This window comes from Microcaecilia unicolor, chromosome 2 (genome assembly GCF_901765095.1).
Source record: "Microcaecilia unicolor chromosome 2, aMicUni1.1, whole genome shotgun sequence".
Taxonomy (NCBI): domain Eukaryota; kingdom Metazoa; phylum Chordata; class Amphibia; order Gymnophiona; family Siphonopidae; genus Microcaecilia; species Microcaecilia unicolor.
This window is the reverse complement of record NC_044032.1, coordinates 631,208,823-631,230,421: the sequence shown is the minus strand read 5'-3', so window position 1 is coordinate 631,230,421 and position 21,599 is coordinate 631,208,823. Positions and strand designations below refer to the sequence as shown.

At 44.4% G+C, this 21,599-nt stretch overlaps 1 protein-coding gene across 1 annotated transcript in view; it reads left to right on the top strand.

Annotated features, from left to right (window-relative positions):
* NAA15 (N(alpha)-acetyltransferase 15, NatA auxiliary subunit) overlaps positions 1-21,398 on the top strand; it is a 227,765-nt gene extending 206,367 nt beyond the window's left edge. The window contains exon 20 of the mRNA XM_030191710.1: positions 19,920-21,398. Within this exon, the coding sequence (XP_030047570.1) occupies positions 19,920-20,123 (204 nt within the window). The 3' untranslated portion in view covers positions 20,124-21,398. The remainder of the gene's footprint in view (positions 1-19,919) is intronic.
* Positions 21,399-21,599: the final 201 nt, after the last annotated feature.

The window sequence follows — 21,599 nt, the reverse complement described above, 5'->3', positions numbered from 1 at the left end:
TATGATGGGAAAGTGATTTGTATGTTGTGATCTACACACTGGGCAGGTGAGATGGGCTTTTCAATTCTTCTGCTGTCATACTCTCTTTTTCTGTTCTGGGAGATAAGATGCTCTAACTGATCTGCTGATGACAGCACAAAACAAAGGCTTCTAGCAGCAGTGAAAAGCTCTCTTCAGTACAGGTTAGCTCACAGTCATTTGGGTCTAAAAGAGATGATTCAGCCAAAGAAGTTTTCTCACTTGGATGGTAAGCAGTAGTGTCCAATTCACAATTTATCGATTCATTTTGTAAAAAAATTGGGAGCCTTGATTTGTGATTTTCCCACCCGCCCGCTGTCACCCAAGCCGCTATCGCTTACCATAGCAATGCCCGAGGTCTGTTACATCTTTCGCTGCTCTCTCCCCTCTGCATGGTCATTTTCACTGCCCTGAAGCATCTCCCTTTGGCACCGGCGATTCACATAGCCTTCTGCCAGAATTTGGGCCTCTCCTCAGGCTTGTCCCACCTCTGCGGAAAACAGGAAGTTGCATTAGAGTAGGCGGGATGCGCCTGAGAAGAGGCTGCGACGCTGGCAGAAGGCTGATTATGTGAATCGCCAGTGCAGGAGGGAGAACGCTTCAGGGCACTAAAAATGACCACGCGGACGGAGAGGGCAGGCGAAATATGTAAGACTCGTTGGGGGGGTGGGGGTGGAGATAGGCAGTGCCTTAAAAGCTGGAGGAGAAAAGAAATAACAAATATCACTAAAACAGCTTCAAATTTTATTGTAGCCAGTAGAAACCGCAATTGTAAACTCTGTTGGTTGTGCTCATTTTTCTTCACTGTTCTATACAGTACAGATGTTCAGATTTCAGTGAGGAGATCCTGTTTCCTGATGGGTTCATCTTTACTGTTGTAATCTGCCCTGGGAAGCCTGGTGTTATAAAGGTGATAGAATATATTGAAATTAAATGGAAGTAGAATTAAACTCTCCTTTCCATTGGGGCACATGGAATCAAATCTTCATCTGTTTTGAAGAAGTTTACCTTTTAGATACACAATGGATTATTCTGTTTTTGAACATGTTTCTGCTTCTGGACAACTTATAGCTGCAAGACGCAGTTGTCTGAAGCCAGCCAAAGTGGACAAAATGATTTTTCTTAAAGCTGGAAGATGTAGGACTTGACCAAACTTCAGTTTTCACATGATGTAATGCAACATGGCGTGCTCACATTAAAGTTTGCCTTTGTTCAATTGCTGCTGCCTGTTTTTTTTTTTTGTTTTTTTTTAATCCTTTTGTGTTATAATTATTAGCATGTGGGCCTCACTATTTCAATCTAGTTAAATCGAATCAAATTGAATTGAAAAACCAATTTTTAAAAAAAAATCAAATCGAAAAATGTTTGACGACAGCATTAGTAAGCAGTCATGCTTGTAGAGCAAGGTTTCCCAAACCTGCTCTGGGGGAGCCCTAGCCAGATCAGGCCTTCAAGACACCCACAATGAATGTGCATGAGCTAGATTTGCATACCTACTACTACTACTACTACTATTTAGCATTTCTATAGTGCTACAAGGCGTACGCAGCGCTGCACAAACATAGAAGAAAGACAGTCCCTGCTCAAAGAGCTTACAATCTAATAGACAAAAAATAAATAAAGTAATCAAATCAATTAATGTGAACGGGAAGGAAGAGAGGGAGGGTAGGTGGAGGCGAGTGGTTACAAGTGGTTACGAGTCAAAAGCAATGTTAAAGAGGTGGGCTTTCAGTCTAGATTTAAAGGTGGCCAAGGATGGGGCAAGACGTAGGGGCTCAGGAAGTACTGTTTGCAAATTGATTTTATTAATATTCATTACCTTCTTCACTTCTAAGTAACCACTATTCTCCGAGGACAAGCAGGCTGCTTGTTCTCACGACTGGGTTGACGTCCGCGGCAGCCCCCACCAACCGGAAGAAGCTTCGCGGGACGGTCGGCACGCAGGCCACGCCCACCGCGCATGCGCGGCCGCCTTCCCGCCCGTGCGCGACCGCTCCCGCCAGTTACTTTTTTTCCGCGACTGAGAGAGGGGTGCGTTTGCCTCTCTCTCTGTTCAGCCGCCGGATTTTCGACCGCGTTTACGCGGATCGTCGCTTGGATCCCGTTCGGTTTCCTCTGATTTTGTTTGTATTGTTTTAGAAAAAAAAAAAAAAAAAAGACTTTTTTTGCGCGTGTGGAGCACGCGCTCCCCTTTTTCCCTCGCTTTCTAGCAGGGACGCCACGCTGCGGCCTAGTGGCCGCTCGGTCGGTTGATTTTTTCGTGGTGTGATTTTAGCCACCATTGCCGACTTTGACTTCGCCGACGCGATTTTTCCGTCGATGTCCTCGAAGGTCCCGAGTGGATTTAAAAAGTGTGGTCGCTGCGGCCGGCCGATCTCGCAGACCGACACCCACGCTTGGTGCCTCCAGTGCCTCGGGCCGGAGCACAATCTCAAGTCGTGCGCTTTGTGTCTCGGTCTCCGGAAACGGACTCAGGTTGCGAGGCAAGTTCTGCGGGACCGTCTTTTTGGAACTTGCGCCGGCCCCTTGACGTCGACCTCGACGGCATCGGTATCGAAGGCCGGTTCTTCGGTACCGGTATCGATGCCCGAGACATCGGCACCGATGGCAGCGACCCCAGGAGAACAGGTCCCGTCGGCCCGCCGGTCCGCCGGTGAGAGTGGGGTTGAGAGGCCGCGTGGGCAGTCGGCCCCGGTCACTCCCTCAACTCGTGAGCCACGGGACCGAACCCTGTCGGACCCGGTACCTCGAGACCGAGGGGGATCGACCTCCTCCTCCTCCATGCCCTCCGGCGCCGGTGACGTGCACCGGAAAAAAGATAAGAAGCGCCGTCACCGGGAGCCCTCGGTGCACCCTGAAGAGGAGTCGACGCCGAAGCGTCATCGCAGAGAGGAGAGATCTCCGTCGGTCTTGGAGGTACCGACGCGTCGGGGTTCCGGCACCTCGGTGCCGTCTCCTGGCCCCCAGCAGCTTCTGGCACCGACACCCTTACCGGCCCCACCGCCTTTCCCGGCAGCGGGCCTGGACGAGTGCCTCAGAGCCATCCTTCCGGGGATCCTGGAAGGGCTGATGCGCCAGGCTGTGCCGGCGTCGGGGGTGCTTGCGCCCCCGGCGCCGATGACTGTGGCGCCGGCGAGCTCTAGCCCGGCGCCGGGGCTGTCGACACCGCCGCCGCTTGCGGTGCCGGTCTCGACCGCCACGCAGGTGGAGTCCCCGTCGACGTCGATGGAGGGAGCTCCGTCCCCGCCGGCGCGGGAGTCCACCGCTCGACGACACCGAGACCTTGGTGCCTCGACGTCGAGCCGGGCCCGGTACCGGACTCAGCTACATGAGCTAATGTCCGATACCGAGGATGAGGACTCGTGGGGGGAAGAGGAGGACCCGAGATATTTCTCCTCAGAGGAGTCTACGGGCCTTCCCTCGGACCCCACGCCGTCACCGGAGAGGAAGCTCTCACCTCCTGAGAGTCTCTCCTTTGCCTCCTTTGTGCGGGATATGTCTATAAGCATTCCCTTTCCCGTGGTCTCTGTGGAAGAGCCGAGGGCCGAGATGCTCGAGGTCCTCGACTATCCATCACCACCTAGAGAGTCCTCCACGGTACCGCTGCACAATGTCCTGAAGGAGACGCTGCTTCGGAACTGGGTGCGACCACTAACTAACCCCACCATTCCCAAGAAAGCAGAGTCCCAGTACAGGATCCACTCTGACCCAGAGCTCATGCGGCCCCAGTTGCCCCATGACTCAGCGGTCGTGGATTCTGCTCTCAAGAGGGCACGGAGTTCGAGGGATACCGCCTCGGCGCCCCCGGGGCGGGAGTCTCGCACTCTGGACTCATTTGGGAGGAAGGCCTACCAATCCTCCATGCTCGTGACCCGCATCCAATCTTACCTGCTCTATATGAGCATCCACATGCGGACCAATGTGCAACAGCTGGCGGACCTGGTCGATAAGCTCCCGCCGGAGCAGTCCAGGCCTTATCAGGAGGTGGTCAGGCAGCTGAAGGCGTGCAGAAAGTTCCTGTCCAGGGGGATTTTTGACACCTGTGACGTGGCATCTCGTGCTGCGGCCCAAGGTATAGTGATGCGCAGGCTCTCATGGCTGCGTGCCTCTGACCTGGACAACCGCACCCAGCAGAGACTGGCTGACGTCCCTTGCCGGGGGGATAATATTTTTGGCGAGAAGGTCGAGCAGATGGTTGACCAACTGCATCAGCGGGAAACCGCTCTCGACAAGCTCTCCCACCGGGCGCCTTCAGCACCCGCCCCCGCGGGCGGGCGTTTTTCCCGGGCTCGGCAGGCTGCACCCTATTCTTTTGCGAAGCGTAGGTACAACCAGCCGGCCCGAAGGCCTCGTCAGGCACAGGGACAGCCCCAGCGCGCTCGTTCCCGTCAACAGCGTGCGCCTAAGCAGCCCCCTGCGCCTCCACAGCAAAAGCCGGGGACGGGCTTTTGACTGGATCCATGGGAACATAGCCGCCCTACAAGTGTCCGTACCGGACGACCTGCCGGTCGGAGGGAGGTTAAAATTCTTTCACCAAAGGTGGCCTCTCATAACCTCCGACCAGTGGGTTCTCCAAATAGTGCGGTACGGATACGCCCTGAATTTGGCCTCCCTGCCTCCAAATTGTCCTCCGGGAGCTCAGTCTTTCAGCTCCCATCACAAGCAGGTACTTGCAGAGGAACTCTCCGCCCTTCTCAGCGCCAATGCGGTCGAGCCCGTACCACCCGGGCAGGAAGGGCAGGGATTCTATTCCAGGTACTTCCTTGTGGAAAAGAAAACAGGGGGGATGCGTCCCATCCTAGACCTGAGAGGCCTGAACAAATTCCTGGTCAAAGAAAAGTTCAGGATGCTTTCCTTGGGCACCCTTCTGCCAATGATTCAGAAAAACGATTGGCTATGTTCCCTGGATTTAAAGGACGCATACACTCACATCCCGATACTGCCAGCTCACAGACAGTATCTCAGATTCCGCCTGGGCGCACGGCACTTTCAGTATTGTGTGCTGCCCTTTGGGCTCGCCTCTGCCCCACGAGTGTTTACAAAGTGCCTCGTGGTGGTAGCGGCCTACCTACGCAAGCTGGGAGTGCACGTGTTCCCATATCTCGACGATTGGCTGGTCAAGAACACCTCGGAGGCAGGAGCCCTCCGGTCCATGCAGTGCACTATTCAACTTCTGGAGCTGCTGGGGTTTGTGATAAATTACCCAAAGTCCCATCTCCAGCCAACTCAGTCTCTGGAATTCATAGGAGCGCTGCTGAATTCCCAGACGGCTCAGGCCTACCTTCCCGAAGCGAGGGCCACCAATCTCTTGGCCCTGGCTTCGCAGACCAGAGCGTCTCAGCAGATCACAGCTCGGCAGATGTTGAGACTTCTGGGTCATATGGCCTCCACAGTTCATGTGACTCCCATGGCTCGTCTTCACATGAGATCTGCTCAATGGACCCTAGCTTCCCAGTGGTTCCAAGCCACCGGGAATCTAGAGGATGTCATCCGCCTCTCCACCAGTTGCCGCACTTCACTGCTCTGGTGGACCATCCGGACCAATTTGACCCTGGGACGTCCATTCCAAATTCCGCAGCCCACGAAAGTGCTGACGACGGATGCATCTCGCCTGGGGTGGGGAGCCCATGTCGATGGGCTTCACACCCAGGGTCTGTGGTCCCTCCAGGAAAAGGATCTGCAGATCAACCTCCTGGAGCTCCGAGCGATCTGGAACGCACTGAAGGCTTTCAGAGATCGGCTGTCCTGCCAAATTATCCAAATTCGGACAGACAATCAGGTTGCAATGTATTACGTCAACAAGCAGGGGGGCACCGGATCTCGCCCCCTGTGTCAGGAAGCCGTCGGTATGTGGCGTTGGGCGTGTCGGTTCGGCATGCTTCTCCAAGCCACGTACCTGGCAGGCGTAAACAACAGTCTGGCCGACAGACTGAGCAGAGTCATGCAACCGCACGAGTGGTCGCTCCATTCCAGAGTGGTACGCAAGATCTTCCGAGAGTGGGGCACCCCCTCGGTGGATCTTTTCGCCTCTCAGACCAACCACAAGCTGCCTCTGTTCTGTTCCAGACTTCAGACACACGGCAGGCTAGCGTCAGATGCCTTTCTCCTTCATTGGGGGACCGGCCTCCTGTATGCTTATCCTCCCATACCTTTGGTGGGGAAGACCTTACTGAAGCTCAAGCAAGACCGCGGCACCATGATTCTGATAGCGCCCTTTTGGCCCCGTCAGATCTGGTTCTCTCTTCTTCTGGAGTTGTCCTCCGAAGAACCGTGGAGATTGGAGTGTTTTCCGACTCTCATTTCGCAGAACGACGGAGCGTTGCTGCACCCCAACCTTCAATCCCTGGCTCTCACGGCCTGGATGTTGAGGGCGTAGACTTCGCTGCGTTGGGTCTGTCTGAGGGTGTCTCCCGGGTCTTGCTTGCCTCTAGGAAGGATTCCACTAAAAAGAGTTACTTTTTCAAGTGGAGGAGGTTTGTCGTTTGGTGTGAGAGCAAGGCCCTAGAACCTCGTTCTTGCCCTGCACAGAACCTGCTTGAATACCTTCTGCACTTATCAGAGTCTGGCCTCAAGACCAACTCAGTAAGGAATCACCTTAGTGCGATTAGTGCTTACCATTATCGTGTGGAAGGTAAAGCCATCTCTGGAGAGCCTTTAGTCGTTCGATTCATGAGAGGCTTGCTTTTGTCAAAGCCCCCTATCAAGCCTCCTACTGTGTCATGGGATCTCAACGTCGTCCTCACCCAGCTGATGAAACCTCCTTTTGAGCCACTGAATACCTGCCATCTGAAGTACTTGACCTGGAAGGTCATTTTCTTGGTGGCAGTTACTTCAGCTCGTAGGGTCAGTGAGCTTCAAGCCCTAGTAGCTCATGCTCCATATACTAAATTTCATCACAACAGAGTAGTGCTCCGCACTCACCCAAAGTTCCTGCCGAAGGTGGTGTCGGAGTTCCATCTTAACCAGTCAATTGTCTTGCCAACATTCTTCCCCAGGCCGCATACCCGCCCTGCTGAACGTCAGTTGCACACATTGGACTGCAAGAGAGCATTGGCCTTCTACTTGGAGCGGACACAGCCCAACAGACAGTCCGCCCAATTGTTTATTTCTTTCGACCCTAACAGGCTAGGGGTCGCTGTCGGGAAACGCACCATCTCCAATTGGCTAGCAGATTGCATTTCCTTCACTTACGCCCAGGCTGGGCTGACTCTTGAGGGTCATGTCACGGCTCATAGTGTCAGAGCCATGGCAGCGTCGGTGGCCCACTTGAAGTCAGCCACTATTGAAGAGATCTGCAAGGCTGCGACGTGGTCATCTGTCCACACATTCACATCTCATTACTGCCTCCAGCAGGATACCCGACGCGACAGTCGGTTCGGGCAGTCGGTGCTGCAGAATCTGTTTGGGGTGTAAATCCAACTCCACCCTCCAGGACCCGAATTTATTCTGGTCAGGCTGCACTCTCAGTTAGTTGTTCTTCTTAGGTCAATTTCTGTTGTACCCTCGCCGTTGCGAGGTTCAATTGACCTGGGTTATTGTTTTGAGTGAGCCTGAGAGCTAGGGATACCCCAGTCGTGAGAACAAGCAGCCTGCTTGTCCTCGGAGAAAGGGTATGATACATACCTGTAGCAGTTGTTCTCCGAGGACAGCAGGCTGATTGTTCTCACCTACCCTCCCTCCTCCCCTTTGGAGTTGTGTGTTTCATATTTTATTGCTTGTCATTCAACTGGCGGGAGCGGTCGCGCACGGGCGGGAAGGCGGCCGCGCATGCGCGGTGGGCGTGGCCTGCGTGCCGACCGTCCCGCGAAGCTTCTTCCGGTTGGTGGGGGCTGCCGCGGACGTCAACCCAGTCGTGAGAACAATCAGCCTGCTGTCCTCGGAGAACAACTGCTACAGGTATGTATCATACCCTTTATCATGATATATACTTATACTTTTCTTCTATTTTATACATATTTGAAATCATTTGTATACAAAAAACTTTTTTCCCATGACCTTTATCTTATTTTTCCTCCACCAATCATTCTATTCATCCATTCTATTCAATCATGCCCTATACATTTTGTTAATATATGTTCCATTTGTGATCAAGACCATAAAGTTCAGCAAATTTCAACGATCTTTTTCTGGCATGGTTATATACGCACGAGTCTGACGTGGTTATATACGCAGTCACTTGCCCGTGTGGCCTATGGTACATAGGGCAAACAGTTAAAGTAAAACTTCGCATGGCACAACATTTAAGTAACATCCGTTGGTAGAGCACTGGATGTCTGAGGGCCATTCCTTAAATGATTTCAGATTTGTTGTGCTGGTACAATTTAGAGTGGGGGAAGGTGGAAATATTTTACAGAAAATTATGTGCAAGGAACATTTAATATATGAATGGCGCACAGTACACCCCACGGGTCTCAATAAAGAAATGGAGTGGGCGGGTTTGTGAATGGATCATGGGAGGAGGAGCTATTGCTTTCAGATGTATTTAAATAGGGTGAGCGCATGCGCTGGCGTCTTACAGCAGCAGCACCATTACTCAGTGATTCTTGAGGAGGGCTAAACCTGTGGAAGCAGCTGAAAAGAATTTTTGAAGGTATACAATTTCTAACAAGGTAGTAAATTGTAGAATATATGATGATTTAAACAGACTTCTGATTCTTGCTCCTCAGTACAATACTAAACACAAACAAGCAAGATAGAATGTGCTAAACAATATACTAATGGAGGAAAAAAGACTTCAGAAATTCTGTAATCACTTATACCCAACTTTGTGATCACAGACTGCCATAGATCTCAAAAGATACTTTTGTTAGAGACTATGATATAGATTCCTCATTAGTCTAAAAAAAAAAATCCATAGTAACATCTCAGAGCTATACTATGGAGGTTTTTTTTAGACTAATGAGGAATCTGTATCATAGTCTCTAACAAAAGTATCTTTTGAGATCTATGGCAATCTGTGATCACAAAGTTGGGTATAAGTGATTACAGAATTTCTGAAGTCTTTTTTCCTCCATTAGTATATTGTTTAGAATATATGATGAGCAATATGGGGATTAACATTTGTATTCCCATGGTATCAATTCTATTTTCCTCATAGTTAAACCCCTGATGACGCCTTCGGGTGAAACGCATCGATTGCGTAGGGTTTGACGGTGTTGGAAGCTGTTGTTAAACCAACTGACTGAGAACTTACGTATGTGATGGAAAGTTGGCAAGAAACAATTGCTACCCTGGATACAAATACAGACCAGGACTGCTAAGGGAAGTAACAATAATTGTTCCAAGGACATTATAATCACGGTAGTTTGTATATATATATATATACACTGTTTAAAGGCACAAAGGAAAGGAAGCACTAAAGGACAACATGAAGATTTGATTGGACACATCTATATATAGTGCTTCGCAACCTACAGTAGGAAAATTGGAACATTAGGTTGAAGAATTGTCAGAAAAAGATTGTTGAAATTTGTTGAACTTTATGGTCTTGGAATTCTGTAAGGCTATGTATCACAAATGGAACATATATTAGCAAAATGTATAGGGCATGATTGAATAGAATGGATGAATAGAATGATTGGTGGAGGAAAAATAAGATAAAGGTCATGGGCAAAAAATTTTTTTGTATACAAATGATTTCAAATATGTATAAAATAGAATATAAGTATATATCATGATATCAACGTAAGTCCTTTGTTCCTTCAAAGATTGGTGAGTATTACCAATACGTACAATGGTTAGAACAACATGGCTAATTAAAAATCGCTGCCCAGACCAACAACAAGACTGTTGATCTATCCTACCAGCATAGTCAAACATAAATATGAAATTTAATCTTATATAATGTCTGAGTGTACTATCAATATTCTCATTTAGGGAAAGCTTGTACAAAATAATGTATGAGTAGTTTTCTGAAAGCCTATATTGTGAACTGTTTCTAGTAGAGCGTTCCATAAAGTTGGTCTAAAGAGAGACTCTCGATAGATGTTAAGCTTAATAAATCTGAATGATGGCACTTCCAACAGTCCTTTAGGAGCAGATCATAATGGGCACAATGGGTTGTAAATTTTCAGAAGAGGAGAAATACAAGAAGGAGCACCATCATGCAAGTTGTTAAATATAAAAGTAAGAATCTTAAAGTAAATCCTAAACTGAATAAGTAACCAGTAAAGTTGAAATAAAATAGGGGTCGTATGTACAGAATGAGGAACATTGCATATCAACATTCATTCTGTTGTTCTTGGTCTTTTAGTGAAGCCATGCCCTGAGACAGTTTTGAAAGCTATTTAACCAGAAACATTTGCCTGTCTGACAGTTTCTGTCATGTAGTCCTGCGAATACTAACGACAAGGTACCATACTGCGTATTCTTTTAGCTGAATTGTGAGGATGAGTTGAGGGAAGAAAATAGAATGGTGTGTACATGTCGCTTTCAGAAGTGGATACACTGTTTTATCCTCTTTGACTGCCTGCACAAAATAGGTACAAAGTTTCTCCAAGGACAAACATGACTAATAAATCCTTACTTAAAGGTGGCATTACCAATGGAGCCCAACGCAGGACATAATACTCCATCTACTTTTCTGGAAGCTTTTGAATAGGTTTACTGCACATGAGTTTCCTTTCCCCACACCCTTCGCTATTCCTGCTATATTCAGATGCTCTGAATATCATTGCCATAAGACAGTCAATTTTCAAAATGATTGGGGAGTACACCAACAAGAACTTAATATAATCCACTTTGCACCAAGCTCATGGCAATATTCTCCATACTGATGAGTGTGGTCCTAAAAAAAAAAAAACAGTATGGAGAATATTGCAGTGAGCTTTGAAATTGCGACTACGTACTAACTCTAGGGTTACCACCCGAGTCCCTGAAGAAGTTTGATAACGAAACCTATAAATAACTGAAAGTTTTTATAGACCTCCACTACAGAGCATGGCCTATGGGATTTATGCCTCAAAAATCTTTTGAGGCATAAATCCCATAGGCCATATAGTTGATCTACTTATGTTTATATTTAACACATTTTTCATTTAGTGTGTGATTTTAAAGTGGTCATTCACTAAAAATATGTGAAATGAAGTGTCAGTATCACAGATAATCTGGACCAAAACACTTGCAAGTTGATGACAAAGCACACCATGCTTTGCACCCATGAAGTGACATCAACCAGCTATATTTATCATGAATAATTGGTGGATGCAGTCTACTCCAAGTTGGACAGACTGTTAAAAAGGAAAACTTGAGACTGAATGATTGCATCAGGGCCAGCAATGAGAAAGTGTTGATCTCAGTTTGCAGGGAGAACATAATAAAGGTGAACAACTGGAAGCAGATTTGGTTAACTGGAAAACCAAGGCCTTACATGGCAAATACCTTAGGGATATCCAAGAATAACACAGAACAACCAGTGCCTGTGGTTGGGTTCCATCAAGGAGGAGATGGGATTGATTTTTGCAGCTCAGGAACAAGTATTGCAAACTACATGAACGCGAACATTTAACATATGTTGACTAATAACGAATGTAGGCTATGTAGTGAAAGAGATGAAACCATTGACTACTTGCTTAGTGGATGTAGTAAAGTTGCCCAAACTGACTATAATGTCACAATAAGGTAGCCAAGTGTTTCCCAAAACTGGTCCTGGAGGCACCCGAGCCAGTCAGGTTTTCAGGATACCTGCAATGAATCTTCATGAGAGAAATTTGCATGCACTACCTCCACTGCATGCAAATCTATCTATTTCAATTAGGAATTAGACATTCTACTAGCTCTACAGATTCCCTCACCATTCATCACAGGAACATTGAAGATAGTACTCTTCAACTGATTAAAAGCAATTATGATACTACTTGAAGAATTGGAGTGGTCTCTATTGTAGCTTGCACAGTAGCGTACTTCAGAATTACATGAAAAGTTACATGATTACCTTTCAAATGCTCTGTGTAAAGGGGATAGTTTTTATTCGGTGGTAAGATGAAGGATGCTTTTCCCAAGTCATAATTGTTCCACCCTTAACTTACCATCCCAAGTACTAGTGCTACAAGATTTACATAGATAAAAGAAATTTGATCTGTACAATCATATTCCCAATGTTACTCTCAATCATATTATTGGAAAAGGAACCGGCCTTATTCACATCAATATCAGTTTCAATCAGCTGCTGAATCTTTCCAATGTTAGAGACCTCATGAAATAAATTCTGTACCTTCCTCCTCAATGACATTGGCTAAAAATTACATAATAACATATAATGGTAGGTAAAGACCTGAATGATCCATCCAGTCTACCCAACAGTCACACTCATTATCAGTCAATCCCAGTTTTTTATACTTATCCAGTAGGGGGACACAATATCACCGTACACGGAATTTTATCTACCAGGGTTACAAAATAAATTTTTGTTTGCCTTACTCCTTTCTTCCCACCTTCAATTAGCAGTCGGTCTCTCTCCTGATGTGAAATTTTTAGAGATGGCAAATCTTTCTCTCCTTCAAAACCAATTTGTAGAACACAGGAATGTCATCAAGGGTTCTATTACAGTTATTTTCTGATTCCAAAGGAATCAGGCTGACCACATCCAATCCTTGACCTCAGAAAATTTAACCTCTTTGTAAAAGGAAAAATTCAGAATGCATTTGTTGAAAACCATTATACTGTCCTAAGTTCCAACAGTTGGCTCGCATCACTGGATTTAATGGATGCCTACTCTCATATCCCTACTCATAGAGATCACTGGAAATACCTTTGGTTTCAATTCAGGCAAAGCCGTTATCCATACCGAGGTTCGTTCTTTTGGATTTTCCTCAGTACCCAGAGTCTTCACAAAATGCTTCTTAGTAGTTGCAGCACACCTAACGAAATCCTGGAATATTTGTCTTCTTGTAGTTAGAAGATTGGCTCATCGCTATATTCAATTGAAGCAGGCCTTGATCAAATTTGTACACACTACACAGTCTCTACTGTTTACATTCCAGGATTCATTATCAGCATGGAAGAGGTCATTCTATCCCCAACACAAACTCTACAGTTCATTGGGGCACAGTTAGATACCCACGGAAGATCTTGTCTTGCTCAGAACTGCTTAGAAATGATTCAAACTTTTTTGTTCCATTTCCTATCAGAACAGAAGTGTATGGCATCTGTATTTCTTAAGCTTCTAGGTCAAATGTACATAAATCCTAATAAATGGCAGCTTCAACAGTGGTCTTATAGCAAAACTTCAAACAAGACCCATGCAGTAGGGTTTAAAATTTCAGTGGGATCAATATAGTCATACTCTTTCTTGCAAAATAATTGTCACTCAGCAACTAAAGTAAGTTTTTGAATTGGTGGCAAAGCCTTGCAGCTTTATCAGCGGGAGGCCCCTGCAGATCACCCCTTCAGACTCTTGCAACAGATGCTTCCTTATAGACTGGGGAGCACATCTCTTAGAGTTTTGAACTGAAGGATTTTGTTCAATCAGGGAATCCAACCTTCATATCAATTTGTTGGAACTTTATGCAATTTACTATACAATTCTGACTTTCAACATCTCATAACAGGAAAAGTACTGATATATACTGACAACCAAATAGCGATGTTTTACATAAACAAGGAGGAATGGGTTCTCTGAGCCTCTGCATAGAGACCTACTTTATTTGGAATTTGGCTTTAAAATTCTGTGATTCTTTTCAAGCCACCTTTATTCCAGGCTCACAAAACCTTCTTGCAAAGAACCAGCAGGATTCTTCAGCATCACAAATGGTCACTATCGAACTGAGCCATTTGCAGTATATTCCATCACTAGGCATGTCCATTATAGATCTTTGCCACGGACACAAATAAAAAAATGTGGTCAGATTTGCTCCAGGGTTCTTTCCTCAAACAGTCTTTCCACAGATGTCATCACTGTCTTCAGGAAGTGAAGCTTTCTTTTCCCACTCATTTTCAAAGTTATCCAAAACACAATTCAGAACTTGGCAGACATAGAGGCATATTTTCAAAGCACTTAGCCTTCCAAAGTTCCATAGAAACCTATGGAACTTTGGAAGGCTAAGTGCTTTGAAAATATGCCTCAGTATGGACCAGATTCTATATATAGCGCTGTAAAAATCGTCACTGAAACAAATACACCTAGTCATCTTCTATAAACTACACCTAAAATTCCTTATCGTCTGCTCCAGACCATTCCCGACGAGTGGGTTATATTCACTTCTACTAGCAGAAGGAGACTGAGAATTAGTGACACCTGTATATAAGGGTCTGTGCATCCCTGACCTGATCAGTATTCCCAGTGCTTTTTTTGTTGGAAAAAAGATACGGTACTTGTTGTGGGTGGGGTCACCATCTATGGCTCCACCCCATGTGGTAGCCACACCCCTTATACCAGCCATGGCGCATATAAGCAGTATCATTGAAAATACTATACCAGTATAGGAGAAAAAAATAACTTATGATTTTTTTTTCATTATAAATAATTTCTATAAGCTGTTACATCTCCAGTATACCCAGTGCAAAATAAGACACCAGATATAAATTCTCAAATTGGACATCTTCCAAACACTAAAATGAAAATAAAAATTTTTTCTACCTTTGTTCTCTGGTGACTTTGTTTTTCTGATCATGTTGGTCCTAATCTCTGATTCTGCTGCTCTCTATCTGTTCCCTTAACTCCGTATCCAGGGCTTCCTTTCCATTTATTTCTTTATTTTCCTCCATTTCTTGCCCTACATCCATAGGTAAAAGCTGGGTCCTCCGCGGACTTGACTGGAGGAGGTATAGAGTGGATCCAGCTTTTGCCTATTTTGTCCATCCATGTGCAGTTTTTCTCCTCTTTTTCCCTTTCCCTCATCTCTTCAGTATGCATCTCCTTCCTCTTTCCATCCAGATCCAGCATTTTTCCTCTCTCCCTCCATCCATGTCCAGCATTTCTCTTTTCTTCATCCATGTATGGCATTTCAACTCTCTCCCCTCCATCCATGTCCAGAATTTCTCCTGTCTCCCCTAAATCCATGTGCATCTCCTCCTCTGTCTTCCCTCCCCTCCATCCATGTCCAGCATCTGTCCTCTCTCCCTCCAACTCCGTCCATGTACATCTACTTCCTCTTTCTTCCCTCCCCTTCATCCATGTCAAGCAGTTACAGCCTCCTAGCTGCCCGGTCGTTCCACCTTGGGACTGGAATTTCGGTGCTGTCTGCCTTGGTTAAAGTGCCCTTTGCAGGCCTCCCTTAAGGATCTTTCAAGGTGGTGTTTTTGATGGCTGTCACATCAGCATGGCAAATTTCAGAGTTGGGAGCCGTTTCTGGTTTTCTCTCAGGAGAAAGTGTCGTTGAGGCTGGTTCAGTCCTTTTTGCCTAAGGTGATTTCCCCCTTTCTTGTCAATCAGTCTATTTCCTTACGATCCTTTGAACGGGATGAGTCGTTGTCTTCTTTGTATAGGCTCGATGTCAGTAGAGCGCTGAAGTGCTATGTGCTGCAAACAGTGGATTTTCGTACAATAGACTGGCTCTTTGTGGTGTTTGGGGGGCCGTGGAAAGGGGAGACAGCTTCTAAGGCCTTGATCGCTCACTGGATTAAGGTGGCTGTTTGATCCGCATATTTGCTGTATGGTAAGGCGGGGCCTGCAGTGTTGCGGGTGCATTCCTCAAGAGCTCATACCTTCTGGGCAGTGCACTCTCTCATTCCTCCACAGGATATTTGCTGCACCGCTACTTGGTCTTCACTTCATTCCTTTGTCAGGCACTAAAGGTTGGACGTTCAGTCCCGGCAGGATGCTTCATTTGGTGCTTCTGTGTTCTTACAGGGTCTTTTTCACCTTCGGTGAGTACTGCTTTGGTACTTACCACTTGGCAGGAATGGTCTGGAGCAGACGATAAGGAAGGATTTTACCTGCTAATTTGCTTCCCTTGAGTCTCTTCAGACCATTCCCAAGCCCCACCCAAGAAGAATGTGTGGCTCTCGTGGATGCTGCGGGGTGTCTGGGAGCTGCAAGCGTCATATTTCTGTTTATTTGTATCTTGTGGTGTGGATTCGCTCAGCTGATTTCAGTTTGTTTGGTGCTCTCTCTGGCGGTTCCTTTCTGGGACCTACTGTTACTGTTTTGTTTAGTTTGCTGTTTTTGCCTCTTCTGCTTTGCTATGCAAAATACTGAGCAGGTCAGGGTTGCACAGTCCCTTATACAGGTGTCACCAGTCAGTAGTTCTCAGTTTCCCTCTGCTGGTAGGACTGCATTTAACTCACTCGTTGGGAATGGTCTGGAGAGACTCAAGGAAAGCAAATTAGCAGGTAAGATCTAATTTCTCCTTAGGCACCTAGTGCCCATCAACGTGACTAAAATTAGTCGCAAGCATTTACGCCAATTAAAACTTGGTGTAAATGCTAACAACTAAGACACAGAGCAGAGTGTATTCTACATCAGCATGCATAGATTTTAGAAATGCCCATTTTCTGCCCATGGCCGTGCCCCCTTTTCGGTTCTGCAACTTAGAATTTACGTACAGAACTTAAGTAGAGAAGTGTGGTAGCCGTGTTAGTCCACTCTTAAGGTTATCAATAGAAATCAAACAAAATAAAACATGGAAAAGAAAATAAGATGATACCTTTTTTATTGGACATAACTTAATACATTTCTTGATTAGCTTTCGTCAGCTAGCACATTTGCTTATTTCCGATCTGACGAAGAAGGGCAACCTTCGAAAGCTAATCAAGAAATGTATTAAGTTATGTCCAATAAAAAAGGTATCATCTTATTTTCTTTTCCATGTTTTATTTTGTTTGATTTCTATTGATAACGTACAGAACTTAAAATACGCTTAGCAAGTTCTGTGCATAAATTTTAACTATTGCCAATTAGTGTCAGTTGTCTGTGAAGTGGCACTGGTTGGCTTGTTAAGATAATTAAGATACGCAATTTGGATCACACTGTATAGAATCTGGAGGACTACGCATGAATATCTTCATAAAGGCAGTTATTAGATTCCAATAAATAATACTAATATCTCCAAACTGGCCTTGCCAACCTTGATATCTTTGGCTTTCCACGCTTGCAGTCAACCTTCCCATTTCCACTGGGGTCCCATCTGACTTTACTCACTGAGCACTCAACTTCTCCTTGCCATGTATCTTTCCGATTTAGGCCTTAAGACTGCTTCTATAAGGGCTCATTTGATAGGAATCTCAACTTTCCTTGACCTGTATCAAGAAAAGCTGATCTGTGTACATCCCTTAGTGAGGACTTTCCTTAAAGGACTGTGTCCCATTGTTAAATTCCTAACGATACTTTGATGGTCTCGCATAACTTGTACAATGTAACCCATAACCAAGTTGAAACAAATGTATTTCCATTATTCATATCTTATTGTAAGCCACACTGAGCCCGCAAAGAGGTGGGAAAATGTGGGATACAAATGCAATAAATAAATAAAATAAAATAAATCTACCTATACAGCCACCTCCTTCCCTCTGAGACCTTAATCTAGTATTATCTCAACTACTTTCTCCTCCCTTTGAGCTTCTAGTCACAACTCCTTTGCAGTTTCTAACTTGGGAAAACACTTAAAGAATTAATAATACACAAAGAAAGAAACAAATATATAAATTAGGCAGGTTACTCCCCTTCATTATTGAAAAACCCCACTCTAATATAAGAACTCTAAAGGCCCTGTTTACTAAGGTGCGCTAGCGTTTCTAGCGCGTGCTAAGAATTAGTGTGTGCTAACCATGTAGATGCTCATAGGAATATCGTGGGCATCTACACGGTTAGCGTGCACTAAAAATGCTAGTGTGCCTAAATAGCCACATAAATGAGGAGAAGATTATATGCTCAATAAATTCTAACAGCCTTTAAATGAAGTAACAATGGGATTTCTTTATCCCACATAATTCATACTGATTTCTATAAATTTATATTCTATCCAGCCACCAAATGGATAAATGACAACATTAATAAAAGAGGAAACCTGCTCCACATTTCTCCTATTAGCAGTAAACCCAATTGAGTAGGGTCAAAGAAAGCAAACCATTTCCCACCAAAACATATAAATAAAGAAAAATGCAAACAAAAATAGCCTCCATGAAAATCACCTGAGGCTTAAGAGCTTAAAAAAAAAAAAAAAAAGCACTGCGCCTCAGATGAGTGCACAGGCAATAAATTAAGAGTTGGATTCTTTGACCACAAAAAGGAACATCTGTATGTTGAAAATAAGCTTTCGTAATTAACACTTTTATCTAATCTGTCACAACTGATGCCAACAGGGTTGCCATAGTTTCTTGAGAGGACTCCCAAAACAAATCGGAACTCTTAGCCTTTTCAAAAACATCCGGGCCTTTCTTGGCAGAACCTGCAACTGGGCTACATTAGTAGTACATTCTTCAATGTCGCCTTCGGCACCTAACCACTACACCTCTACTCAGGAAATCTAGACTGTCCCAACTTGACATTTCGTTCTTTAGATTGTAAGCTCCTTTGAGCAGGGACCGCCCTTCTTTGTTAACTTGTACAGCGCTGCGTAACCCTAGTAGCGCTCTTGAAATGTTAAGTAGTAGTAGTAGTAGAAAGGTAGAATAATTTAGAGATTCCTAGGTTTCCAAACAACAATTCAGTTGCAGCACACAATATTTTCCTCGGTTGGTATTTGGATTGCCAAGGACACTGTTGTTTAACATGCCTTGTAAAAGTGTCTGCATAAGTTTGCATGCACTGGTATCCATACCCATCTGGATTGATTTGACGACTCCGGAGGCAGGTGCCTCCCTGACGAAATGCAGATCTGCTTCGAGTCCAACTAATAAAATTGCCTTTTATCCTTGAGTTAGAACTGTACTGATCCTTCTCTACTCTTTTTTTGATCTAGCAGAATTAGAAATGGATATATTGTACTGTATTGCAAGAACTGTCATTTGTCATAAAGATAAAACATCTCTGTTTAAAGAGCCAGGTCTTCAAGGCTTTTCAGAAAGACAAATACTATGCAAATCAGTTGGCAGAGTGTTCCACAAAACGGATCCAGCATAACACAACATCTTATTTCTAGTGGTGGTCAATTTGACAGAACTTAGGGTAACTAGAATTAAAAAATTGCTGTGAAAAATGTAGGCTATATGAAGGAACATATTCCTCCAATTTATCGGAAAGGAAATCATTCAAGTGGACTAACATGACAGTCACATTAATATTTTGAGTGAGATGTTTTGTGCACAGCTGGACTTACTGTACTGAGAGAGTAATCTCTTAATGCACCGAGTCATGCAATCTCAGTGTAGACTGGTTGCTCAGGATGTATTTTTGATGACCAAGTTATTCTTACAGATGTGAATTATTATTTATTTTTACTGGCAAACCTGTTTAGCATGAATCTGTTAGATCCCCTGAGGGTAATCATTGACGGTGTTCTTCATGGCTGCTCCCATAGCTTCAGGGAAATAATAGAAGCACAGGTGACATTTTTAATGAGCAGGTTACATTTTTGTCATTGATACAGGGTACATTTTTGTTTGTATTTTCAATGCAATGCACAGAATACAGTGAGAGTAAGGCTGGTTTGTTATATTTTAAAGTGTCATAAGGAAATTAGCATATTCCACCATATACATTCTGCCCATTCCTTAAATCTGCCTTATAGATTTTTAAAAATGGATTTGATGGCAACTCCAGTAGTTGGAACACAAGGACAGAACGGGGCAGACTTTTATGGTGTATGTCCCAGAAACTACAAAGAAAGACCATGATCAAGCATATAATATCGCATTCATTGTTGATTTAATCTAGAATTGAGAATTGGGCAGACTAGATGGACCATTCAGGTCTTTATTTGTTGTCACTAAGTTACTGTGTTAAATGATTTGCATTATATAATTACAGTACAAAAAGTACTCTCTACTTTTCCTAAATTCATTCATTCTTTCTGTTTCAAATTTAGACCTGTTCAGACGTATTGGAAGCCTTGCGAGATGGGAGTTTAGGAGACTGTAAAGAGACATCAGAATCATACAGGGCAGTTTCCCACAAGCTTTATCCATATGCTCTGGCTTTCATGCCGCCTGGTTATGAAGAGGACGTGATGAGGATCACCGTTAATGGAGATAGCTCTGCAGAACCAGAAGAACTGGCCAATGAGATGTGAACACCAGAAAACAGTGGACGATATCGGTTAATGAAATATTTTTGTCACGCACCTGCCGCATTGCTCTGTAACCTGCGTGGAGAATGGATGGAGTAAAGACATGTTGCCTTTAAATAGAGTCTTTTACTTTTTTATCCTGCTGACAAAGTATATATATAAAGTATCTAACGTATTACAGGATATGGGGTGGTTCAATTTCTTAATAAAAGCTGCTAAAATTGAAAAAAAAATCATAAAATGTTATGCTGTCATTACCTTCCCATGTTTTTAAACTAATTAATTTATATGAAAGCTGAGGGTTGTTACAGCTGACGACAGGTGTGTGACACAAATATTACTTTCAGATTTGTCTTTTGAGAGTACAGTTCTCTTGAACAGCATGGAAAGTGCTGTTCTAGCACTGGATTCTTTCACTGAGCACAAAAGAGTTCTTGGGGCTTGGGCATCTGATCTTGTGAATGATGGAGGATCGTGTTCATAGGAAGCACTCGATACAAATCACTATTCACAGATTAGAAGCAGATGCTCTGGTGGTGTGGTAACTAAGGTGCAGACAAAGCCAAAATGAAATGTAGGAGTGTTAAGCTTGGCTTGATTTCACCATGTGCGATCAGGTTGGTTATCTTGCAGAGCAGTTTTCAATTAAAAAGGGCCGGTTTTTATAATTCTGTCTTAGGGTGTGAAATAAGCTGTTGCTATTTGTTTGGGGGAAAGGGTTGAGTTTTGCAGGATTTTGTGTCATTAAATTTGTTATAAAGTGTATACTACAAGATCCAAAAGAACGTGCACAGTGACATAGCATCAGCCAATTGGAAAGATAAGTGTATTGTCACATTTGAGTGATAGCATAGGGAAAGACGTACTGCATCATAGGGCGTGAAGCTGGCGATAGCCGACACCTTGGCTACCATTTTCTGACCGATCAAGAGACTTTAGAACAGTTATAACAAACACAGATTTAAAAAAAAAAAACCTCAGTAGGCCTTGTTCACATTATGCAGAAAATAAAATGTGCTGCAGTTTAGATACCTCTGGAATTTTTCCACAGTGTCACAGGTTTGTAATACTTGAAGCCCTACATATTTCTAAGAATATATTTCTTGCTCAGTTTCTTCACAGGCCCCACCCCCTTCTGGCTAAAGACTTTGTAACATTTAAGGGGCTCTTTTTTTTTTCCCAACAACCAGCTTCTTCCTGCAGTTACATGATGTAATTTCCTTTTTGTTGTCAAAACATAAGGTACCAAATATGATGCAATAAAATGTTTTGAAAATATATTTCTCTTTCAAACCATCTTTGTGTGACTTCTCTTTGATAACCAATAGATGCAAATGTTGAGCTGCAATGGCCCTGCACTAGAATAACCTGAATGAGTTCCTTGGACGCAGGGGTTCTCTGAACTCTGGTCTCACGGAACCAAAAACAGCTCTGTTTTCAGAGCAACTTCATTTTGCAAATTAACACTGTTCTCAGATC